General features: G+C 43.8%; 1 protein-coding gene across 1 annotated transcript in view; it reads left to right on the top strand.

The window, feature by feature from the left end:
• Positions 1–17,197, top strand: part of wars2 (tryptophanyl tRNA synthetase 2, mitochondrial) — a 43,942-nt gene extending 26,745 nt beyond the window's left edge. The window contains exons 2-6 of the mRNA XM_078408667.1: positions 6,444–6,695; positions 9,281–9,361; positions 12,820–12,905; positions 14,544–14,662; positions 15,372–17,197. Of these exons, the coding sequence (XP_078264793.1) occupies positions 6,444–6,695; positions 9,281–9,361; positions 12,820–12,905; positions 14,544–14,662; positions 15,372–15,820 (987 nt within the window). The 3' untranslated portion in view covers positions 15,821–17,197. The remainder of the gene's footprint in view (positions 1–6,443; positions 6,696–9,280; positions 9,362–12,819; positions 12,906–14,543; positions 14,663–15,371) is intronic.
• Positions 17,198–22,255: the final 5,058 nt, after the last annotated feature.

Genomic DNA, 22,255 nt, shown 5'->3' with positions numbered 1-22,255 from the left:
AGTTGCTGCCTTACAGCGCCATAGACTTTGGTTCAATCCTGACTCTGGGTGCTGTCTGTACGGAATTTGTATGTTCTCCCTGTGACAGTGTGGGTTTTTTCCGGGAGCACCGGTTTCCTCCCACACTCCAAAATGTACTAATTGGTTTAGTATAATTGTCAATTGTCCCTCGTGTGTAGGATAGTGTTAGTGTGTAGGTATCGCTGGTCGACATGGACATTGTATTTTGAAATAGTTATGCATCAAAATAAGGTACTAAACTTGACTTTAGACTTTAGAGATACAGCATGGAAACAGGCCCCCACGGCCCACCAAATTCGCATCGACCACCGATCACCCCCGTACACTAGCACCATCCTACACACTAGGGACTATTTTACAATTTTTACCAAAGCCAATTAATCTACAAGCCTGTATGTCTTTGGAGTGTTGGAGGAAATCTGGAGCACCCGGAGAAAACCCATGCAGTCTCAGGGAGAACGTACAAACTAGACAGCATCCGTAGTCAGGATCGAACCCGGACCTCTGGTGCTGTAAGGCAGCAACTCTACCGCTACGCAACTGTGCCGCCCGAAAACCTTTTATTAAAGCTTTCTATGGTTTCAAAGCAGTAGTAATGATTACTGCATCTGCAGTTCCTTGTGTCTCTACACAAGTTCTATGTTAATAAAAAGAAAATGCAGATGCTGGCTTATACCAAAAATGGACTCAAAGTGCTGGAGTAACTCAGCGGGTCAGGCAGCATCTCTGGAGAAAGTGGATAAGTGATGTTTTGGATCGGGACTGGGCCCAATCCGAAACGTCTCCTATCCATTTTCTCCAGAGACGCTGCCTGAACTGCTTTATGTGTCTCTTTTTAGTTCTATGTCATCCCACTTTCTCTTAAATTGGTAAAAGCACCAAGACGACACCGCTCAGAGAGGCAGGGTGCATCAATTACGAACATGTCACAGTTTCCTCATGAAGTTACTTCGGCAGAGTAATCCCAATGGAGTAAAAGCAGTGAATGCCTGCCCTTCCCAAGCCAATGATCAGCCATGATCACAATGAATGGCGGTGCTGGCTCAAAGGGCCAAATGGCCTCCTCCTGCACCTATTTTCTATGTTTCTAACACTGTTGCAAATTCCAGGCTCTGAACCCACGTCAGTGCCCGGGACATCAGGCATCATACAACCTATGCTACTCCATATAGAAATGCTTTTGGGATACATTCACTCTTTAATGTTTTAACTTACTAACTCAAGTGTTAATGTTTAAATTTTTTTAAAGGGAAGCCCGTGTTCTGCTTGGGTCCTCACTGTTTTCATTGGTCCGACGCTGGGTTTGTGCCAATCAACTCAGTTTGAAAATTTTATAAATTCAATCCCCGAGGATAGATGGTATGCCAGGCGCACTCAATCCAGTATTTTTCCGCATTAAATCTGAATCATATTTATAAACAGTCTCATTTTGAGGAGGTGAGGGGGAAGCGGCGTTAGGATCTCACACAGAAGATCCTAACGTGGGCAGGAAGTCATCTTTCCATTGCCTTCTTATCCACCTCCACTCTCTGAGAATTCCCAACAAACAGTATCTGTTATCAGCAGCTGGACTCCAAATTCACACATGTGGCAGCCACTTCCTAATGGAGAGCTGACTTCTGTATTCATACCAGCCGCGGTTCTTGTGAAGGTCTCAGTACGTAGAACATGCTTTTTTGATATGAAGGTGTGGATAGGGTAGACGGTACAGTCGATGGCTTTTCACATTATGGCCAACTCCATCTCCTCCGACCTTGGGGAACATTTTAGTTTTAGAGATACAGTGTGAAAACAGGCCCTTTGGCCCACCGAGTCCACACCAACCAGCAATCAAAAATAGATGCGCTTTAGTGTAGGAAATAATTTTTTATCGAAGATAGACACTCCTGGAGTAACTCAGCAGGTCAGGCAGCATCTCTGGAGAAAAGGAATAGGCGACATTTTGGGTCGGACTGAAAGATAGAGAAAGCCAGAACAAAACAGGCTATCTTCCATGTCTATTTAGCTCTGACCTCTGTCTCTGTGCATCTTCTTGGTATAGATAGGGTAGACGATCAAAACTATTTTTCCCCAGGGTGGAAATGTTAAATGTCAAAGAGGGCACAGCTTTAAGATCAGAGGGAGGAAGTTTAAAGGGACTGCGGGGGCAGGTTTTTTACACAGAAAGTAGTGGGTGCCTGGAGGTGGAGGTGGAGGCAGATATGATCGTGATGTTTAAGAGGCTCTTAAATAAGCACATGGATATGCTGGGAATGGAGGGATGTGGATCCCATGCAAGCATACGAGATTAGTTTCTCTGGGCATCATTTTCGGCACAGACACTGTGTTCTTTGCTCTGTTCTATGAAACGGGAATTTTTAAGAATCTGTTCTTCAGATCTTTACACTCTTTTTAGATCTTGTGCTCTGAAATGGCAGAAATAAATTGAACCTTCATGGAAATCTTTATCATCTATATACTAAAACTCTCGTTTGTTATCTTGTATGTGACTGAACTTCAGCCAAAACGGTACACGATAGCGCGACAATTTTAGCCCCACCTTACTCACCATTGTCACTTTAGTGATAATGCAAGTAGTTTTATTGAAATCAGTGTTATATTTTTTAAGTTATTCACATTTTTAAGTTTAAAAGGAGGGGAGGGGGAGGGGGGAGAAGGGAGAGGGGAGGGGGGAGAAGGGAGAGGGGAGGGGGGGTTGAGGAGAGAGGGGAGGGGGGGAAGACAGGGTGCTGCACCAATGCAGGAGAGGTTTGGGCCCAACGGGTCCACTTGGTCTAGTTACTTATAGACGAGGGGAAATTGTCCTCAGCTCTCCAAAAAAAAAAAGTGCCCTTTGCAGGAGCATGTTTCCTATTTTAATGAGGTGTACTGGCTGTAAAACTACTGTGGATGCAGTTGCTGTGTACACGGCACAGTGTGGCACTGAAGTGTGAAGATCTCAAATTTCAGCCGGAACGTTAGTGTAATTGAACTTTGGACTGTGAGCACAAGCTGCATCTGCTCACTGCTACTTGATCACCCCACCTGGAAAATCAATGCCATGGACCAGAGTGGGCTTGAATGTGATGGAGGTACCTTGCAGTCAACTACTCTGAAAATGCAGACACCCCACTCCCCCCCCCTCCCCCCCCCCCCCCCCCCTCCCCCACCCCACCCCCCCCCCCCCCCCCTGAAGAAGGGTCCCGACCCGAAACCACCTATCCATACCTTCAGAGATGCTGCCTGAGCCGCTGAGTTACTCCAGCACTTTGTATCTTACTCTGCTCAGGCAGAGTACACTTGATATTTGGTGAGCATCAAGAGTTCTGAAGTTAGCCAGTGGCCTTGCAAACTGAATAGAATAAATTGGGGGGAAATGTACAATAGAATCAAGAGTTATTTAATTGTTATATACACCAGGACCAGGGCGATGACATGCTTAATTGCAGAAGCTTCTTAAGAAGAAGAATGGGTCTAGAAAGCTTCTGCAATTAAGCATGTAGACCCATTAATACAACTTAATTCACAAGAAACAATAATATAATAAATGATCACTTATACTAGGTAATCAGACCATGACAGTGCAAGCCAAAGTATGTAGAACAATTTTATACAAAATCTAAAGTAGTTCAGTGGTGAGGTAGGGCCGTGGTTAGTGTTGTGAAGTGTGCCTCAAGGGCCTGATGGCTGAGAGGAAGAAGCTATTCTTGAACCTGGTGGTCACGGTTTCCAGGCACCTGTATCTTCTTCCTGATGATAACATTGAGAACAGAAGTTGGGAGATCTGCGTATAAAAGTTGGGAGGTCATGTTACAGTTGTATAACACATTGGCGATGCCACATTAGAGTATTGTGTTCAGTTCTGGTCACCATATTGTAGGAAATCTGTTGACAAGTTGGAAATGGTGCAGAAAATATTTACGAGGATGTTGGCAGGACTCGAGGACATGGGCTGTAGGTGATCATATAGAAGTTTATTTTATTTTTGAGATACAGCGTGGAAACGGGCCCTTCGGCTCGCCGAGTCCGCGCCGACCAGCGATCATCCCGTACACTAGCTTTATCCTACACACTAGGGACAAATTACAATTTTTACCAAAGTCAATTAACCTACAAACCTGGAGTGTGGGAGGAAATTCATTAGAAAACCCATGTAGTCACAAGGAGAACCGCAGTCAGTATCAATACCGGGTCTCTGGGGCTGTAAGGCAGCAACTTCGCTGCCGTGCCACTGTGCTGCCTAAACGTTCCTCCAGATCTGTGTGTTTTGCTCAAGATTCCAACATTTGCCTTTATATTAATAAAGATAAAACTGAAATAATGCCTCTTTCTGAAGGTAATTATGATCAATGTAAAAGAGAAAGTCAGTTTAAATGGCAAAAAGAAGGCATTAGGGGTTAAAGTAGATAATAAGTTAAATAATCTGTATAAACTAAATTATAAACCACTAATTAAAAAAATTGAGGAGGACTTGAAGAAATGGATGAATCTTCCAATTACATTGCTAGGGAGAGTGAACTGTATTAAGATGAATATTTTTCCGAGGTTACAGTATTTATTTCAAACACTGCCTATACCTTTACCAAATAATTTTTTTCAAGAATTGAATAAAGTTGTGAGAAATTTTCTTTGGAAAGGTAAAATGCCAAGAGTGTCTATGGAAAAATTAACATGGAAATTTGAATTAGGTGGACTGCAATTACCAAATTTTAAAAATTACTATCTGGCAGCACAAATGAGTTTTATTTCATCCTTTTATCAAGAGGGTGGAAAAACAGCATGGGTTAAAATTGAAATGGATAAAATAAAAGAACTATGCCCAGAAGAATTTATCTATAAATGGGAAGCGAAGCTATTAGTTAAGGATCAAGAGTCACCTTTGCTAAAACATTTAATTAATATATTGTTGAAAACAGTTAAATCTAATGATAAAAGATTTTTTCTAACAGCTAAAACTCCATTAGTAAAAAATAGATTACTGCCGTTTGCTTGGAATAATCAAATATTACAAGTCTGGGAACAGAAGGGTATTAAACATATGGGAGATTGCTACGAAGGAAATAATTTTTTGACATTTTCTCAATTGAGAAACAAATATCAAATTCCAGGGAATAGTATTTTTTTCTATTATCAATTACAATCTTATTTAAGGGAAAAGTTAGGTAATTCAATGTTTTTATTTCAAATTAAAGGAATTGAATCCCTGATTCAGGGCAAGGGAACTAAAAAAATTATATCTTCAAGGTATAAATTGTTACAAAAATCTAGTCCAAAGACAGGAATTCAAAAATCAAGACAAAGATGGGAAACAGATCTGAATATTAGCATTGATGAACCAAGTTGGGAAAGATTGTGTTTAGAAAGTATGAAAAATACTATTAATGTGAGATATAGTTTAGTACAATACAATTTTTTACATCAACTATATTTAACTCCGAAAAAATTAAACAATTTAAATCCAAATTTACCTGAAATTTGTTTTAGATGCAACCAGGATGTGAGTACTTTTTTACACTCCACATGGGCATGTCCTAAGGTAACTCCTTTTTGGAAAGACCTAAAAAACTTTTTGGAACAATTGATGAATAAGACCATACCATTGGATTCAAGGTTGTTTTTATTGGGAGATACTAAAGGAATATTACCAAGATTAATTTTAGATAAATATCAGGAAAGATTTCTCAAAATAGCAATAGCAATAGCAAAAAAATGTGTGGCGGTCACTTGGAAAGATCACAATGAAATAAGAATTGCAAGATGGTATGCAGAAATGCGTAGTTGTATCCCATTAGAAAAAGCTACTTATAATCTGAGAGATAAATATGATTTCTTTTTGAAACTTTGGAACCCATTCACTTTAAAACTAGGATTAAGAATTGGAAATATTTAATTTCAGGATTGTTTTGATACCCCTAAAAATAATTTAATAAGAAATTAGCCGGAAGTGTTTCCTTTTTGTCTCCAGGTTCCCTTCTTTCTTCTTTCTTTCTTTCCTTTTTTAAATTTTTTATTTCTTTATCTTTCTTCTTCTCCTTTTTCCTCTTTTTTCTAACTGGGGGGTGGGGGGAGGGGGGTTGTGGGTGGGGAGATAATACATAACAATACAGGTATAATCGAATTTAAATGTATAATCGAATTTATAATGTAGGTACCATCGCGTACTATGAGTTCATACATGTATTTGTTTTGTTAAAATTTAAATAAAATTTTAAAAAATTAAAAAAAGATTCCAACATTTGCAATTCCTTATGTCTTCCTGTAGATCCCTTTGATGGTGGACAGTTCAATATATCAATAACCTAACTCAAAATATACGGGCAGAAATAATAGAATTAATATCTCCCATAATTGATCTAAGGGGAGATTTGTGCTCTGAATGCAGTCAGCGCTGTTTAGTGAGTGATGTGTTGTAAGGAATTGTTTATTTATTGTTTAAAATGCAGATTGCCGACCGAGTCTTCTCCGGGATTCAGCCGACTGGTGTGCCTCACCTGGGAAACTATCTGGGAGCCATTGAGAGCTGGGTGAGGCTGCAGGATGGGTACAGCTCCGTTCTCTACAGTATCGTGGATCTGCACTCCATCACGGTTCCTCAGGACGCCAGCACGCTCAGGCAAAACATTCTGGACATGACAGCCAGTCTCCTGGCGTGCGGCATTAACCCTGAGCGATCAGTCCTCTTCCAACAATCCAAGGTCAGTTCCAGCTAACGTTCTCAACCTCATTTTTATGATTTCCCACTCCCCGTTTAGCTTTGGCAAGGCTCGGGACCTCCCGAAGATTACTGAACATTTTGCATTCCTTATGTACAAATAACACATTCATCCAAAGAAAATACTTAGCTGGGCTAGAAGATCCAAACAGCCCCGGCCACACTGAACAGCTTTTTTCTGTAGTTGAACACAGGTGGCTGCTACAGTACGGCTTGAATTGTAAAAATAAATTTGTGCCATTTATTGAATGTTTTCATAGGGGTTGTTGCAATGTTTCACATTCCTCTTTCTACTTCAGAAAATTGCATTGTTTAAATCTGCTTTCCAAGGCTTCTGATCTTGTTCCCTCTGGTTTTGGGACTTTGTGGTTTGTCATCTGGTCTCAAATTTCTGGCATGGGATCTTTTCAAACGGGGAAGTCACATATTTTATTTTACAGAGCAACATTTTTTTCTTCAGACACAAAGAGCTGGAGTAACTCAGCGGGTCAGGCAGCATCTGTGGAGAACACAGATTGGCGACGTTTCGGGATGGGACCCTTCTTCAGACTGATTGTGTTGTGGTGGAGGGGATGGGGGGAGCAAGCTGGAAAAGAGGTGGAGGCAGGCAAAAGCCTGGCAAGTGATAGGTGGTTTTAAATGACGGGTTTTGTTTTGATTAGCAGATGGATGGACGAAGGGCAGTGATGAAGAGACAAAGTGTGAGATGGGTGTCAGGGGTTGTGGGGAGAAGGCAGGAGAATGGGGTTAGGAGGGAGAGATAGATCAGCCATGATTGAATAACGGAGTAGATTTGATGGGCCGAATGGCCCAATTCGGCTCCTATCACATGATTTTATGAGATGAGGGTAGAAAAGGTACAGATTGTGAATCCATATGTAGAAGGAATATATGTAGAAGGGGACGGGAGAAGGAGAGAAATGGGTACGACTCCTAGTGGGGCACAGAAGAGAGGGGAGGAAGGGGCCAGGGGATTGTTTAAGTAGTTACACAAAATTGGAAAATGTCATACCGTTGGGTGTAAACTGCCCAAGTGGAATATGAGGTGCTGTTCCTCCAGTTTGTGTGTGGCCTCACTCTGGCAGTGGAGGAGATCCAGGACAGAAAGGTCAGTGTGGGCCTTTCTTTGTGTCCCCATTATTTACTTTTCAGAATGGTTTATAATATTTAATGGAAATTTACTGTACAGTGGAATTCAGTGGAAATCTTTGATGTCAATACAATTCAGTAAAATCATGCGAGACATAAGCGCAATTATAGATAAGTACAAAAGAGCAATGGTTGTAGTGTAAGATGAGAAGACTTCATCGAGACAGTACATAAAGATGTTTCTGGTGTGATGAGTTTCTGTTTGTTGTCAGTAACCTGTAAAGTCCAAAACAGTTCATTGTGGACCACAGTTTCTTTCTTTCATGAATACAGACTCTCTCCGCCTCACGTGAGGTTTATGTACGCGGACCCTTGTGTAAGTCAGATGTTACGTAAGTCAGAAACGGAAGTGCTACTGCGCACACATAAATTTACTATTCGACGCGGAGACCACGGGGGAGCTCCGACACGGAGACCACAAGGGGAGCTCCGACATGAAGACCATGGGGGGAGATCCGACATGAAGACTATGGGGACAGCTCCGACATGAAGACCATGGGGGAGCTCCGACACGGAGACCACAGGGGGAGCTCCAACATGAAGACTTTGGGGACAGCTCCGACATGAAGACCACAAGGGGAGCTCCGACATGAAGACCATGGGGGAGCTCCGACACGGAGACCATAGGGGGAGCTCCGACATGAAGACCACAGGGGGAGCTCCAACATAGAGACCACGGGAGGAGTATCCACGAGAACAACTGACTGACTTGCAAAAACGGCCACATTCGACGTCAGTAGCACACTGCGACTGAGACGTGCATCTCGGAAATAAAGCAGTGGGTTTAAAGAACTGCTTACGTTAGTGCGAGTTTACTGAAGTCACCTATTGCTTAAGTCAGGGATTGCCAGTATTGGATTCAGAATTATTTAGAATGTTTGCCCTGGGATTCCTCAGGAGGTTTAACTTTCTTCAAACGACACTGCTAAGCTTGCTTCCTGCTAATACGAGAAACAATCAGAATTTATTTTCAACTAAAGATAAGCATGCTTAGAGGAAGGCCTCAATAATCAAAATTATGTTTTCTTCAAATCCACCCCTTACAAGACCGCTGGTGAATTCTGAAGAATAATATAAATAAGATATCAGAGGATAGAATTTGTGGGGAGGTGTTCTTCATTGTAAAGGCACTTTGTAAATGGCATTCCACTCAGGTGACTCTCATTGTTGTCATACAAATGACCACTGATTGAAACTTCATGAGTCTGGCAGATGTCTGAGCAGTAAATTTCCTAATCCAATATCCTATTAATATTCAGTCTGAAGAAGGGTCTCGACCCGAAACGTCACCCATTCCTTCTCTCCCGAGATGCTGCCTGACCTGAGTTACTCCAGCATTTTGTGAATAAAAACCTTCGATTTGTACCAGCATCTGCAGTTATCTTCTTATCCTATTAATATGTCTTGTTTGTTTTCAAGATCTCGGAACACACTGAATTAGCTTGGATCTTGGGTTGTCTGACGAGCTTGCCACGATTACGCCGTTTGCCTCAGTGGAAGGTACCTGCTCTTTTGTTGCAATGTTTCCACTAAAGTTTGTAGGTTATATTACTACATCAGCTGATCATCTGCCTCTGGTCATTTTAATGTGGGCATCTGAAATTTCAAATTGCAGATGTAAATTTTTCTCTCGCATTTATCTACTTTTGTGCTTTTTTTTCCGAAGTAAATGTTATTATTTTATCGAGACACGAGTAACCGCCGATGCTGGAATGCTAACTCAGCGGGCCAGGCAGCATCTGCGGGGAGAATGGACAGAGGATGTTTCGGGTCATGAAGAGTCTGAAGAAGGGTTCCGATCCGAAACGTCTCCTCCGCAGATGCTGCCCGACCTGCTGAGGTTCCTCCAGCATTTTGTGTTTTGCTTATTATTTTATACATGCTCAGCGCCGTAGAAACCATTTTATCGGAATGCATCACAACTTAGTTTGGGAACAGCTCCATCCAGGACCGCAAGAAATTGCAGAGAATTGTGGATGCAGCCCAGACCATCACACAAAACAACCTCCCTTCCATTGACTCCATTTATACCTCACGCTGCCTAGGCAAGGCCAGCAGCATAATCAAGGATGAGTCGCACCCTGGCCTTCTCCCTCTTGTCCCAACTCCCAACAGGCACAACGTATAGAAGTGTGAAAATGCACACCACCAGATTCAGGGACAGTTTCTTCCCAGCTGTTATCAGGCAACTGAACAGTCCTACCACAATTAGAGAGCAATCTTGAACTACTACCTACCCCATTGGAGACCCTCGGACTATATTTGATCGGACTTTGCTGGCCTGATCTTGCACTAAACATTATTCCCATTATCATGTATCTGTACGCTGTGGGTGGTTCGATTATAATCTTGTATAGTCTCTGCTGACTGGTTAGCACACAACAAAAGCTTGTCACCGTACCTTGGTGCACATGACAATAAACCAAACGAACTACACAATCAGAAGTCCAAGAAACAGAATGTAATATAGACTCAATGGTGAGGAATAACATTTATCATTTTAGTTTTCGAGTATGATACCTTGCCCTAGAAATTGAAAAGATTTTGTACATGGTGTTTAGTCTCTGCGATGGTAAAGCTCATTTCATTTGGATTATAGTTCCATAAAGAATGTACTTACGGCATTGTGAGCTGGTTATATAACCCCCTACTGTAATACATTGACCAGATAGTCTGCCTATCTATAAACCACCTACTGTATTCACCTATTACCTGCCATGCTCTGTCCTACCCCATCTCTTTGCCAGCTCTTTAAAGCAGAGTTTCACCAGCATTTTGTGTCTATCTTTGGTAAAAAACAACATCTGCAGATCCTTTTTATTACATTAGCTCTTGTGTAAGCTAATGGTTACTCCAGTGTGGAGAAACACAGCAGAAGTCCACATGTAAAATTTGCTGCCACTTGCACTGGTTGAAGGATATCTAAGATAGACACAAAAAGCTGGAGTAATTCAGCGGGTTAGGCAGCATCTCTGGAGAGAAGGAATGGATGATGTTTCGGGTCGAGACCCTTCTTCAGACTGATGTCAGGGGAGTGGGCAGTACAGAAATAAAATGTAGTCAGAGACAGTAAGATTGGTAGGAGAACTGGGAAGGGAGAGGGGATGGAGAGAGAGAAAGCAAGGGCTACTTGAAGTTAGAGAAGTCAGTGTTCATACCGCTGGGGTGTAAGCTACCCGATCAAAATATGAGCTGCTGTTCCTCCAATTTGCGCTGGGCCTCACCCTGACAATGGAGGAGGCCCAGGACAAAAAGGTCAGATTGGGAATGGGAGGAGGGGTGTTGAGCAACTGGGAGATCAGGTAAGTTTAGTCGGAGTGAGCGGAGGTGTTCAACGAAACAATCGCCGAGCCTGCGCTTGGTCTCGACGATATGCAGGAGTCCACACCTGGAACAGCGGATACAGTAGATGAGGTTGGGGGAGGTGCAAGCGAACCTCTGCCTCACCTGAAAAGACTGTCGGGGTCCTTGGATGGAGTCGAGGGGGGAGGTATAGGGACAGATGTTGCATCTCCATCGGTTGCAGGAGAAAGTACCTGGGGAGGGGTGGGAAGGGACGAGTGGACCAGGGAGTTGCGGAGGGACGGTCTCTGCGGAAAGTAGAAAGGGGTGGAGATGGGAAGATGTGGCCACTAGTGGGATCCCCTTGGAGGTAGTGAAAATGTTGAAGGGTTATATGCTGTATGCGACGGCTGATGGGGTGGAAGGTGAGGACAAGAGGGACTGTGTCCTTGTTACGAATGGGGGAGGGGGAGCTAGAGCAGAGTTACGGGATATCGAGGAGACCCTATTGAGAGCCTCATTTATAATGGAAGAATGGAACCCCCATTCCCTAAAGAAAGAGGACATCGCCGATGACCTGGTATGGAACACCTCATACTGGGCGCAGATGAGGCGTAGACGGAGGAATTGGGTGTTGGGAGTCTTTACAGGAAGCAGGGTGGGAAGAAGAGTAATCTAGATAGCTATGGGAGTCAGTGGGTTTGTATTAGATGTCAGTCGATAGTCCATCTCTTGTGATGGAGACGGTGAGATCTAGAAACGGTAGGGAGATGTCGGAGATGGTCCAAGTGCCTTTGAGTGCAGGATGGAAATTAGTAGTAAAGTTAATGAAGTCAGTGAGTTCTGCATGGGTGCAGGAGGTAGCACCGATGCAGTCGTCAATGTAGCGTTCAGGGATAGGGCCAGTGTACGTCTGGAACAGGGATGGTTCAACGTACCCTACAAAGAGGCACGCATAGCTAGGGCCCATGCGGGTGCCCATTTTTACGCCTTGGATTTGGAGGAAGTGGGAGGAGTCGAAAGAGAAGTTGTTAAGGGTAAGGACCAGCTCTGCTAGGCGGAGGAGAGTGTTGGTAGAGGGTTATTTAAAGGATATCTGTTGGAGACATGACTGGGACTTCCTCCATCCTCAAACCCACACTTTACCCAATAGCCTTCACTAGCAGCTCGTTCCATATACGTTCATGAGTTCATGTTGTCGGAGCAGAATTAGGCCATTCGGCCCATCAAGTCTACTCCACCGCTCAATCATGGCTGATCCATCTTTCTCTCTCAACCCCATTTTCCTGCTTTCTCCTCATAACCACTGACACCCGTACAAATCAAGAATCTATCTCTGCCTTTAAAATATCCATTGGCCTCCACAGCCTTCTGTGGCAATGAATTCCACAGATTCACCACCCTCTGACTAAAAAAAATTCCTACTCACCTCCTTTCTAAAGGTGTGTCCTTTTATTCTAAGACTATGGCCTCTGGTCCCAGACACTCCCACATCCACTTTGTCCAGGCCTTTCACTAATCGGTATGTTTCAATGATTATACTAGAATATACTCTGCAGCCACTGTGTGGATAAAGTGGCTGCTCGTGTTCCAATTAAACCTTTCCCCTCGTACCTTAAATGTATGCCCTCTAATATCCCCACTGTGGGTAAAGGACCTTTGTTATATTTTTACAGGTGAAAGCCACTGGTCAGAAGGAAGAAGGCAGTTTGGGTCTGTTTTCTTATCCAGTCCTGCAGGCTGCAGATATTCTGTTATACAAGTAAGCGCTTCAATTCTGGGGGGTTGCAAGGCAATCAGGTGTCTATTTGAATATACTTACCTATATGAGTTGTACATGTAGCCCAGACCATCACGCAAACCAACCTCCCTTCCATTGACTCCATTTGCACCACGCTGCCTCGGCAAGGCCACAAGGATCAATCATAATATCCCGGTCACTCCCTCTTCTTCCCTCTCCCATCAGGCAAGTGGTACAGAAGTGTAAAAACGCACACCTACAGAATCAGGTACAGTTTCTTCCCAGCTGTTATCAGGCAACTGAATCATCCTATCACCAACTAGAGAGCGGTCCTGACTTACCATTCACCTCATTGGAGACCCTCGAATAACCTTTAATCTGACTTACTGGACTTTATCGTGCACTAAACATTATTCCCTGTATCCTGTATCTGTACACTGTGGACAGCTTGAATATAATCATGTGTAGTCTTTTCGCTGACTGGATAGCAAGCCTTTCACTGTACCTTGGTACACGTGACAATAATAAAACTAAATTAATCTCAATTGTTTTAATTTTGCCAAGCCATTTACCCTACAAACCTGTACGCCATTGGAGTGTAGGAGGAAACCGGAGCTCCTGGGAAAAACCCACGCAGGTCATGGGGAGAACGAACAAATTCTGTACAGACAGCACCCGTAGTCGGGATCAAACCCAGGTCTCGGGCGCTGTAAGGCAGCAACTCTACCGCTGCGCGTCAGTGCCACCCTGGATGTTAACACAAGATCCATCCACCCATTAGGTGAAGGTGGAATGTGCGAATGTACTTAAGATGTGCAGGATAATTCTCTCCTGTCTCGTATCAAATCTCTCATATTCACACATCACTGGGATGGTGAAATAGTTTGAAGTGTTGGAGGAACCCGGTGGGTCAGGCAGCGTTTGTGGAGAGAATGAACAGATGCGGTTTCGGGCAGGACGTGTCTTCAGCCTGAGTGGAGTAAGGAGGAGTATTATTAAATAGTTTATCTGGTTGTTGCAATCCTTTCATTTGTGGCATCTTGCTCTCTGTAATTGCCTGCTGCAATTTTCTCTATAATAAGTGACTGCATTTCAAAAGTGGTCACGATTTCTAAATTGCTCTGGAAGAAGGGAGGTTATAAAAGATGCTTAAAAAAACACATTCCTGATACTGTTGGCTGAGATGCCTCAAAGGCAACAAGGTGCTGGAGTAACTCAGTGTGTCTAGCAGCATCTTTGGAGAACATGAATAGGTAACGTTTCAGGATTCTGATCGAGAACCCTCTTCAGACTGAGTATGGGGGCGGAGAAGACAGCTGGAAAAGGGAGTGGGAGGGGGATGAATGGAGGGGGGAAATAGGTGGGGTCCAGGTGAGGCACATGAGAAGGATGGGGGTGGGGGGTTGGGGAGAAAGGGAGCGGTGTTACAGTTACAATGCTGTGTTATTCCAGTTTCCTATGAAACAGTTCTTTTACCTTTGGAGACACAAGGAAGTGCAGATGCTGGAATCCTGAGCAAAACACAAAGCACTGGAGGAATTCAGCGGGTCATCTGTGGAGGGAATGGCGATGTTTTGGGTCGGGACCCTTCTTCAGAGACTTTTACCTTCTCGGTCGAGTTTCCAAGCAGTGATTATTATTTTTCTTGCTTCCTATAAGAGCAACCCACGTACCTGTTGGCGAGGATCAGATACAGCACCTGGAATTGGCACAGGATGTAGCCCGGATCTTCAATAACCAATATGGCGGCTCCTTCCCTGTACCAAAAGCTATTCTAAGTGAGTAGAGCAATTGTAGAACAAACGTAGAACAGCAGAGCACAGAAGCAGGCCCTTTGACCCATGATGTCCGTGCCGAACATGAAGCTAAGTTAAACTAATCTCCTCTGCCCGCCTGTGATCCATATTCCTCCATTCCCTGCGTATCCATGTGATACAACGTGGAAACAGACCCTTTGGCCCATCAAGTCCCCGCTGACCAGCGACCCTGTGATACTAGCACTTTCCTACACACCAGGGACAATTTACAGAAGTCAATTAACCTACATGTCTTTGAAATGTGGGATGAAACTGGAGCACCCGGAGAAAACCCACGCGGTCACAGGGAGAACGTACAAACTCCGTACAGGCAGCACCCACAGTCAGGATTGAACCCAGGTCTCTGGCGCTGTCAGGCAACAACTCTACCTCTGCGCCAGTGTGCCACCCTGTGCCTATCTAAAAGCCTCTTAAACACCATTGTATCAACCACCACCACCTCTGGCACCCACCACCCTCTGTAAAAAAAGCATGTCTTGCACATCTCCTTTAAACTTTGCCCCCCTTACCATCTTGATTCTACCTGGTCAGTTTAGAGTTGAGATGAAGCAACTTCACATGTTGGACTATCTTTGCACAACCTATCGATTTCACTGTCGACTATTAGTTTAATGTTTCAGTTTAACTTTCAAAATAGTTACTTTCCTTTTGTTGTTTCCCATCACTGCAGGTGACACTATGAAAATTAAATCGCTGAGAAACCCTGCCTCAAAGATGTCAAAGTCAGACCCTCAAAGGTTAGCGACGGTCTACGTCACTGATTCAGCAGAGGAGATATTATTGAAGTTTCGCAAAGCAGTGACAGACTTCACCTCTGAAGTGACGTACGACCCGGACACGCGCCCAGGAGTATCAAACCTGGTAGCGGTGCACACGGCAGTGACCGGAAAGACCATCCAGGAGGTTGTACAACACAGCAAAGGGCTGGACACTGCACGCTACAAGTGTGTGGTGGCTGAGGCAGTCATTGAGAAGTTTGCTCCAATTAAGAACGAAATTGAGAGACTGAGAGCAGAGCGAGGTTTCCTCGAACAGGTTTTGCATCGCGGAGCTCAAAAGGCAAAAGAGCTCGCTCGCCCATTTTACCATGAGATCCAAAAGCTGGTTGGCTTCAGCTAGTACACTCTGTAACCACTCTAGCATTATGGCCAGTACTGTTTGCCCTGGAAGCCTGGTGGAAGATGTAATCAAGATGTAATCAGAATGGGTGCTCAGCAATCATGTAACGTACGTGATTATTCAGACAGTCCCTGTGTTCTCTTCACCCTGCCCTCCTCTCTGCAACTTTAAACAGCTTCTGAATTCTCACTCTTCCTATTACTGATGAGGCCATCAACCTGAAAGTTCAAAAGAACACAAAGTGCTGGAGTAACTGAGCAGGTGAGGCAGCATGTCTGCAGAACATGTATAGGTGACGTTTCTTCAGACTGAAGAAGAGTCCGGACCCGAAACGTCACCTATCCGCGTTCTTCACAGATGCTGCCTGACCCACTGAGGTACTCCAGCATCTTATATTTTACCTAAGATTCCAGCATCTGCAGTTCCTTGTGCCTGAGTGTTAAAGTACAGCAGCTTAAATGTTCTCATGATTTTGCCTGATTTTGCCATGACTTTGTGAGACGATGTGGAGTGGTACTTAGTGCAGAAGAAGGACACTTTCATGGAACCATGTGAGGATGCAGCTTTGTATCTCCCAGCTAACATGACCAAGTAGCAAGTTAGTGTCTTGGAGCATGGAAACAGGTCCTTCAGCCCAACCTGCCCATGCTGACCATCTACACAAGTGCCACCTTCCTGCATTTGGCCCTTAGCCTTCTAAACCTGCCCTATCCATGTACCTCTCCAAATGTTTCTTAAACGTTGCAATAGTACCTGCCTCAACTACCCCCTCCAACAGCTCGTTCCATACACCCGCCATCCTTAGCGTAGAAAAGTTACCCCTCATGTTCCTATTAAATCTTAACCCCCTCACCTTGAACCTATGTCCTCTGGTTCTCGATTCCACTACTCTGGGCAAGAGACTGTGCATCTATCTACCCGATCTATTCCTCTCATGAATTCGTGCACCTCTATAAGATCACCCCTCATCCTCCTGCGCTCCAAGGAATAGAGTCCGAGCCTGCTCAACCTCGAAGGTTGTCTACCCTCAGTTAGAGAAGGAGTTGAACCTAAAGGGAATACAGGAAGAAAACGATTGAAATCTGAACCTTCTCTGCTGCATAATTGAGCTGTTTCAATGAAATAGGAAAATGTTGGTGATAACTGTGAATGTTGCAACGAAGAATCAGTGTCTGGGGTGAAATCACAATACTTACATGAACATCTCTGGAGCTGAGAAATGATCTATTCATCTCAATACAGGTCTCATTTCTGGATGATTGAAATATTTATGTGAATGCAATCACTAGCAATGCTGAACTCTTCATTTCAAATAGTCTGAAGCAAGCAAAAGTAAATCGTATAATAGTGGATTTGATGTAAATTATCCAGCTTGGTGTGAAGCAAATGAATCTGATGATGGATATAAAATATATTTTATTTTTCACGATCTCCACGCTTTGTGGCAGTAACTGTTGCTCCTTTAGACTGTAGAAATACAGTGTGGAAACAGGCCCCTCGGACCACCAAGTCCCCACTGACCAGTGATCATCTCGTACACTACCACTATCCTACACACTAGGGACAATTTACAATTTTGATCGGAGACAATTAACCTACAAATCATGCATGTCTTTGTAGTGTAGGAGGAAACCGGAGCACCCGGAGAAAGCCCACACGGTCACAGGGAGAAGGTACAAACTCCGTACAGACAGCACCTGAGGTCAGGATTGGACCCGGGTCACTGTAAGGCAGCAACTCTACCGCTGCACCACCGTGCCACTCTGTCAATCCTGGTTGCTTCATTTCTGCAGTACACTCAAGGTCCCATTATTGAGGGGCAGTTTAATTTAATCTGACACCATCCCGGCCAATGTGCACACACTTTTATACCTCTGATTAGCGATAAAGCTCAACAAATTCCCTCTTCCTCTTTTCCCCTCACTCTTGTCAGGGCTGATTGCTGTCTTAGTCTGATAGCAGAGATCAGCTCTCTTGGTAAACACCAGTCGTGAAGCTGATTTTTATCCTGATATGTTGTGCTCAGATTTGTTGATGCCTAACTGAGGCATTGGAATAAATTCAATGATTAACATAGAAACATAGAAAATAGGTACAGGAGGAGGCCATTCGGCCCTTCGAGCCAGCACCACCATTCATTGTGATCATGGCTGATCGTCTCCAATCAATAACCCGTGCCTGCCTTCTCCCCATATCTCTTGATTCCACTAGCCCCTAGAGCTCTATCTAACCCTCTCTTAAATCCATCCAGTGATTTGGCCTCCACTGCCGCCGGTGGCAGAGAATTCCACAAATTCACAACTCTCTGGGTGAAAAAGTTTTTTCTCACCTCAGTTTTAAATGGCCTCCCCTTTATTCTAAGACTGTGGCCCCTGGTTCTGGAATTGCCCAACATTGGGAAAAAATTTCCTGCATCTAGCTTGTCCAGTCCTTTTATAGTTTTATATGTTTCTATAAGATCCCCTCTCATCCTTCTAAACTCCAGTGAATACAAGCCCAGTCTTTTCAATCTTTCCTCATATGTCAGTCTCGCCATCCCAGGGATCATTCTCGTGAACCTACGCTGCACTGCCTCAATTACAAGGATGTCCTTCCTCAAATTAGGAGACCAAAACTGTACACATTACTCCAGATGTAGTCTTACCAGGGCCCTATACAACTGCAGAACCTCTTTACTCCTATACTGAAATCCTCTTGTTATGAAGGCCAACATTCCATTAGCTTTCTTCACTGCCTGCTGTACCTGCACGCCAACTTTCAGTGACTGGTGTACAAGGACACCCAGGTCTCGCTGCACCTCCCCCTTACCTAACCTAACTCCATTGAGATAATAATCTGCCTCCTTGTTTTTGCCGCCAAAGTGGATATCCTCACATTTATCTACATTATACTGCATCTGCCATGCATCTGCCCACTCACTCAACCTGTCCAGGTCACCCTGCAACCTCCTAACATCCTCTTCACAGTTTACACTGCCACCCAGCTTTGTGTCATCCGCAAATTTGCTAGTGTTGCTTCTAATTCCCTCTTCCAAATCTTTAATATATATGATAAACAGTTGCGGCCCCAACACCGCGCCTTGTGGCACTCCACTCGCCACTGCCTGCCATTCTGAAAAGGATCCGTTTACTCCTATTCTTTGCTTCCTGCTGCCAACCAATTTTCTATCCATGTCAACACCCTACCTCCAATACCATGTTCTCTAATTTTAGTCACCAATCTCCCGTGCGGGACCTTATCAAAAGCTTTCTGAAAGTCTAGATACACTACATCCACTGGCTCCCCTTCATCCATTTTACTTGTCACATCCTCAAAAAATTCCAGAAGATTAGTCAAGCATGATTTCCCTTTTATAAATCCATGCTGACTTGGACTTATCCTTTTACTGCTATCCAAATGCACCGTTATTACCTCTTTAATAATTGACTCCAGCATCTTTTCCACCACCGAAGTCAGGCTAACTGGTCTGTAATTCCCCGTTTTCTCTCTCGCTCCTTTCTTGAAAAGTGGGATAACATTAGCTATCCTCCAATCCACAGGAACTGATCCTGAATCTATTAAACATTGGAAAATGATCACCAATGCGTCCACTATTTCTAGAGCCACCTCCCTGAGGACCCTGGGATGCAGACCATCAGGCCCTGGGGATTTATCATCCTTCAATCCCATTAGTCTACCCAATACTATTTCTCGCCTAATGAAAATTTCTTTCAGTTCCTCTACCCCCCTGGATCCTCCGTCCTCTGGTACATCTGGGAGATTGTTTGTGTCTTTCTTGGTGAAGACAGTTCCGAAGTACCTGTTCAACTCTTCTGCCATTTCCTTGTTACCCATAATAATTTCAATGATACTTTATTGTCACGTGTCCCTAGGTACAGTGAAATGCTTTGTTTTGCGTACAACCCAATAAAATCATGGTAGCAGACCTCACCTCGGCAGTACACAAGTGTCACCACGTTTCTGGCACCGACAAAGTTACAAAACTTCATCAAATGATTGATCTTCTGAGGGCAATGAGTATGACTAATCTCATAATTTTGATTTTAAAAAACATCAATCGCTTATTTTATGCTGAAAAGACGGCCAATTAACCTACAAATCTGCACTTCTTTGGAGTGTGAGAGGAAACTGGAGAAAACCCACGCAGTCACAGGGAGATTGTACAAACTTCTTCCGGGCAGCACCAGTGGTCTGAATCAAACCCGGGTCTCTGGCGCTGTGAGGCAACAACTCTACTGCTGCGCCACTCTGCCACTCTAATAAGAAGAAATACTAAGTGCCTTTAGTAATGGAGATATTTCTATGATATATTTATTTGTCCCAATACATTCCTTGATATGAACTAAGTTACAACTTTGACCTGACGTACTTTAACTGTTGATTGTTTCAACAGAAGGGGCATTTGTTATATTTTCTCGTATTAAATGATGTTTTGCACAACCACTTTCTCATGCTGTTAATGAGAAATGTGGTGATTTATTGTGTTGTATTTGGAGCAGTTGAATAGCTATTGCCTATTCCTGCAAAATTCTCTGCCTTAACTCCTTAACTTCAACCGAGCCGACTGGTGGAGTCAAGTCAACCTCCATCACCTGTATCCACCTATCACTTGTCCTGCCCCAAACTATCTTCTGGCCTTCTTCCCTCCCCCCCCCCCCCCCCCATCCCACTACAATCAGTCTGAAGAAGGGTTCCAATGCAAAACATCACACACTGAATGGTAGGGCTCAGGGTAGTTTGATGAGCAGAGGGATCTAGGAGTGCAGGTGCATGGTTCCCTGAAGGTGGAGTCACAGGTAGATTGGGTGGTCAAAAAGGCTTTTGGCACATTGGCCTTCATGAACCAGAGTATTGAATATAAAATTTGGGAGATCATGTTGCAGTTGTATAAGACGTTGGTGAGGCCACATTTAGAGTATTGTGTTCAGTTATGGGCACCGTGTTATAGGAAAGATGTTGGCAAGCTGGAAAGAATACAGAGAAGATTTACAAGGATGTTGCCAGGACTAGAGGGTCTGAGCTATAGGCAGAGGTTGAGTAGGCCTCTATTCCTTGGAGCGCTGGAGGATGAGGGGTGATCTTATAGAGGTATATAAGATCATGAGAGGGATAGATTGGGTAGATACGCAGCCTCTTGCCCAGTAGGTGAATTGAGGACATAGTTTTAAGTTGAAGGGGAAAAGATTTAATAGGAATCTGAGGGGATAACTTTTTCACACATAGGGTGGTGGATGTATGGAACAAGCTGCCTGAGGAGGTAGTTGAGGCAGGGACTATCCCAACATTTAAGAAACTGACAGGTACATGGATAGGACAGGTTTGGAGGGATATGGACCAAATGCTTACAGGTGGGACTAATGTAGCTGGCCATGTGGGCAAGTTGGGCCGAAGGGCCTGTTTCCATGCTGTATCACTATCACCCATCCATGTTCTCCAGAGATACTGCCTGACTCGCTGACTTCGGCACTTTTAGTCTTTTTTTAATCAAACATCATTTGGTTGTTTTTCATATTTAAGAGCAGAACAGGCACCAGCATAATTAAGGACCAGTCTCACCCTGGCCACTCCTCCCCTCTCCCATCGGACAAAAGGTTCAGAAGTGTTTAAACGCACTCCAGATTCAAGGACAGTTTCTTCCCAGCTGTTATCAGGCACCTGAACCATCCTATCACCAACGAGGGAGCAGTCCTGACCTACTGCCTACCTCATTGGAGATCCAAGGACTATCATTGATTGGACTTTATCTTGCACTGAACATTATTCCACGTTATTCCCTGTATCATGCATCTGTACATTGTGGATGGCTTGAATGTAATCATGTATAGTCTTTTCCACTGACTGGTTAGCACACAACAAAAGCTTTTCACTGTACCTCGGTACACGTGACAATAAACTAAACTAAACTAAACTAAAAAATATGTTAGAAATATATGTACACGTCGTTTAAAACGATCTATTAAATTGTTGTGATTAAAAAATCACTTCCCACTTAAAAGTAAGTGCAAATACAGCCACATCTTGAGTGTCCATATGGACAGCTGAGAAATTAATATTTTTGCTATGAATCATCTCTTGCTTATGGAGCTGGGGCCCATCTGTGAAAAATGAGACTTGTTGGAATATGCTGCATGCCCCATGCACCTACTTTCATTCAAATGCTTCCTTTAATAATATTTCACATTTTGAAGCATTTCAAGCCTAAATTGTTTTACTAATTGCAGATGAACTCTAGACCCGTTACCTAGAAGCAAAGTGAGATTGAGAAACACTGAGCACACTTTTATTGCACTTTGGGTGTTTGACTTGGCCTGATTCCATTTTTGGCTGTTTGTAGCGATCACTGAGGGCGCAGTGGTGCAGCGGGTAGAACCGCTGCCTTACAACACCACAGACCCAGGTCCGATCCTGCCTTCGGGTGCTGTCTGTGTGCGTTGT

The sequence above is a fragment of the Rhinoraja longicauda genome, chromosome 12 (assembly GCF_053455715.1).
Source record: "Rhinoraja longicauda isolate Sanriku21f chromosome 12, sRhiLon1.1, whole genome shotgun sequence".
Lineage (NCBI taxonomy): Eukaryota > Metazoa > Chordata > Chondrichthyes > Rajiformes > Arhynchobatidae > Rhinoraja > Rhinoraja longicauda.
The sequence above is the reverse complement of the archived record's forward strand: the minus strand, read 5'-3'. Positions and strand labels throughout refer to the sequence as shown.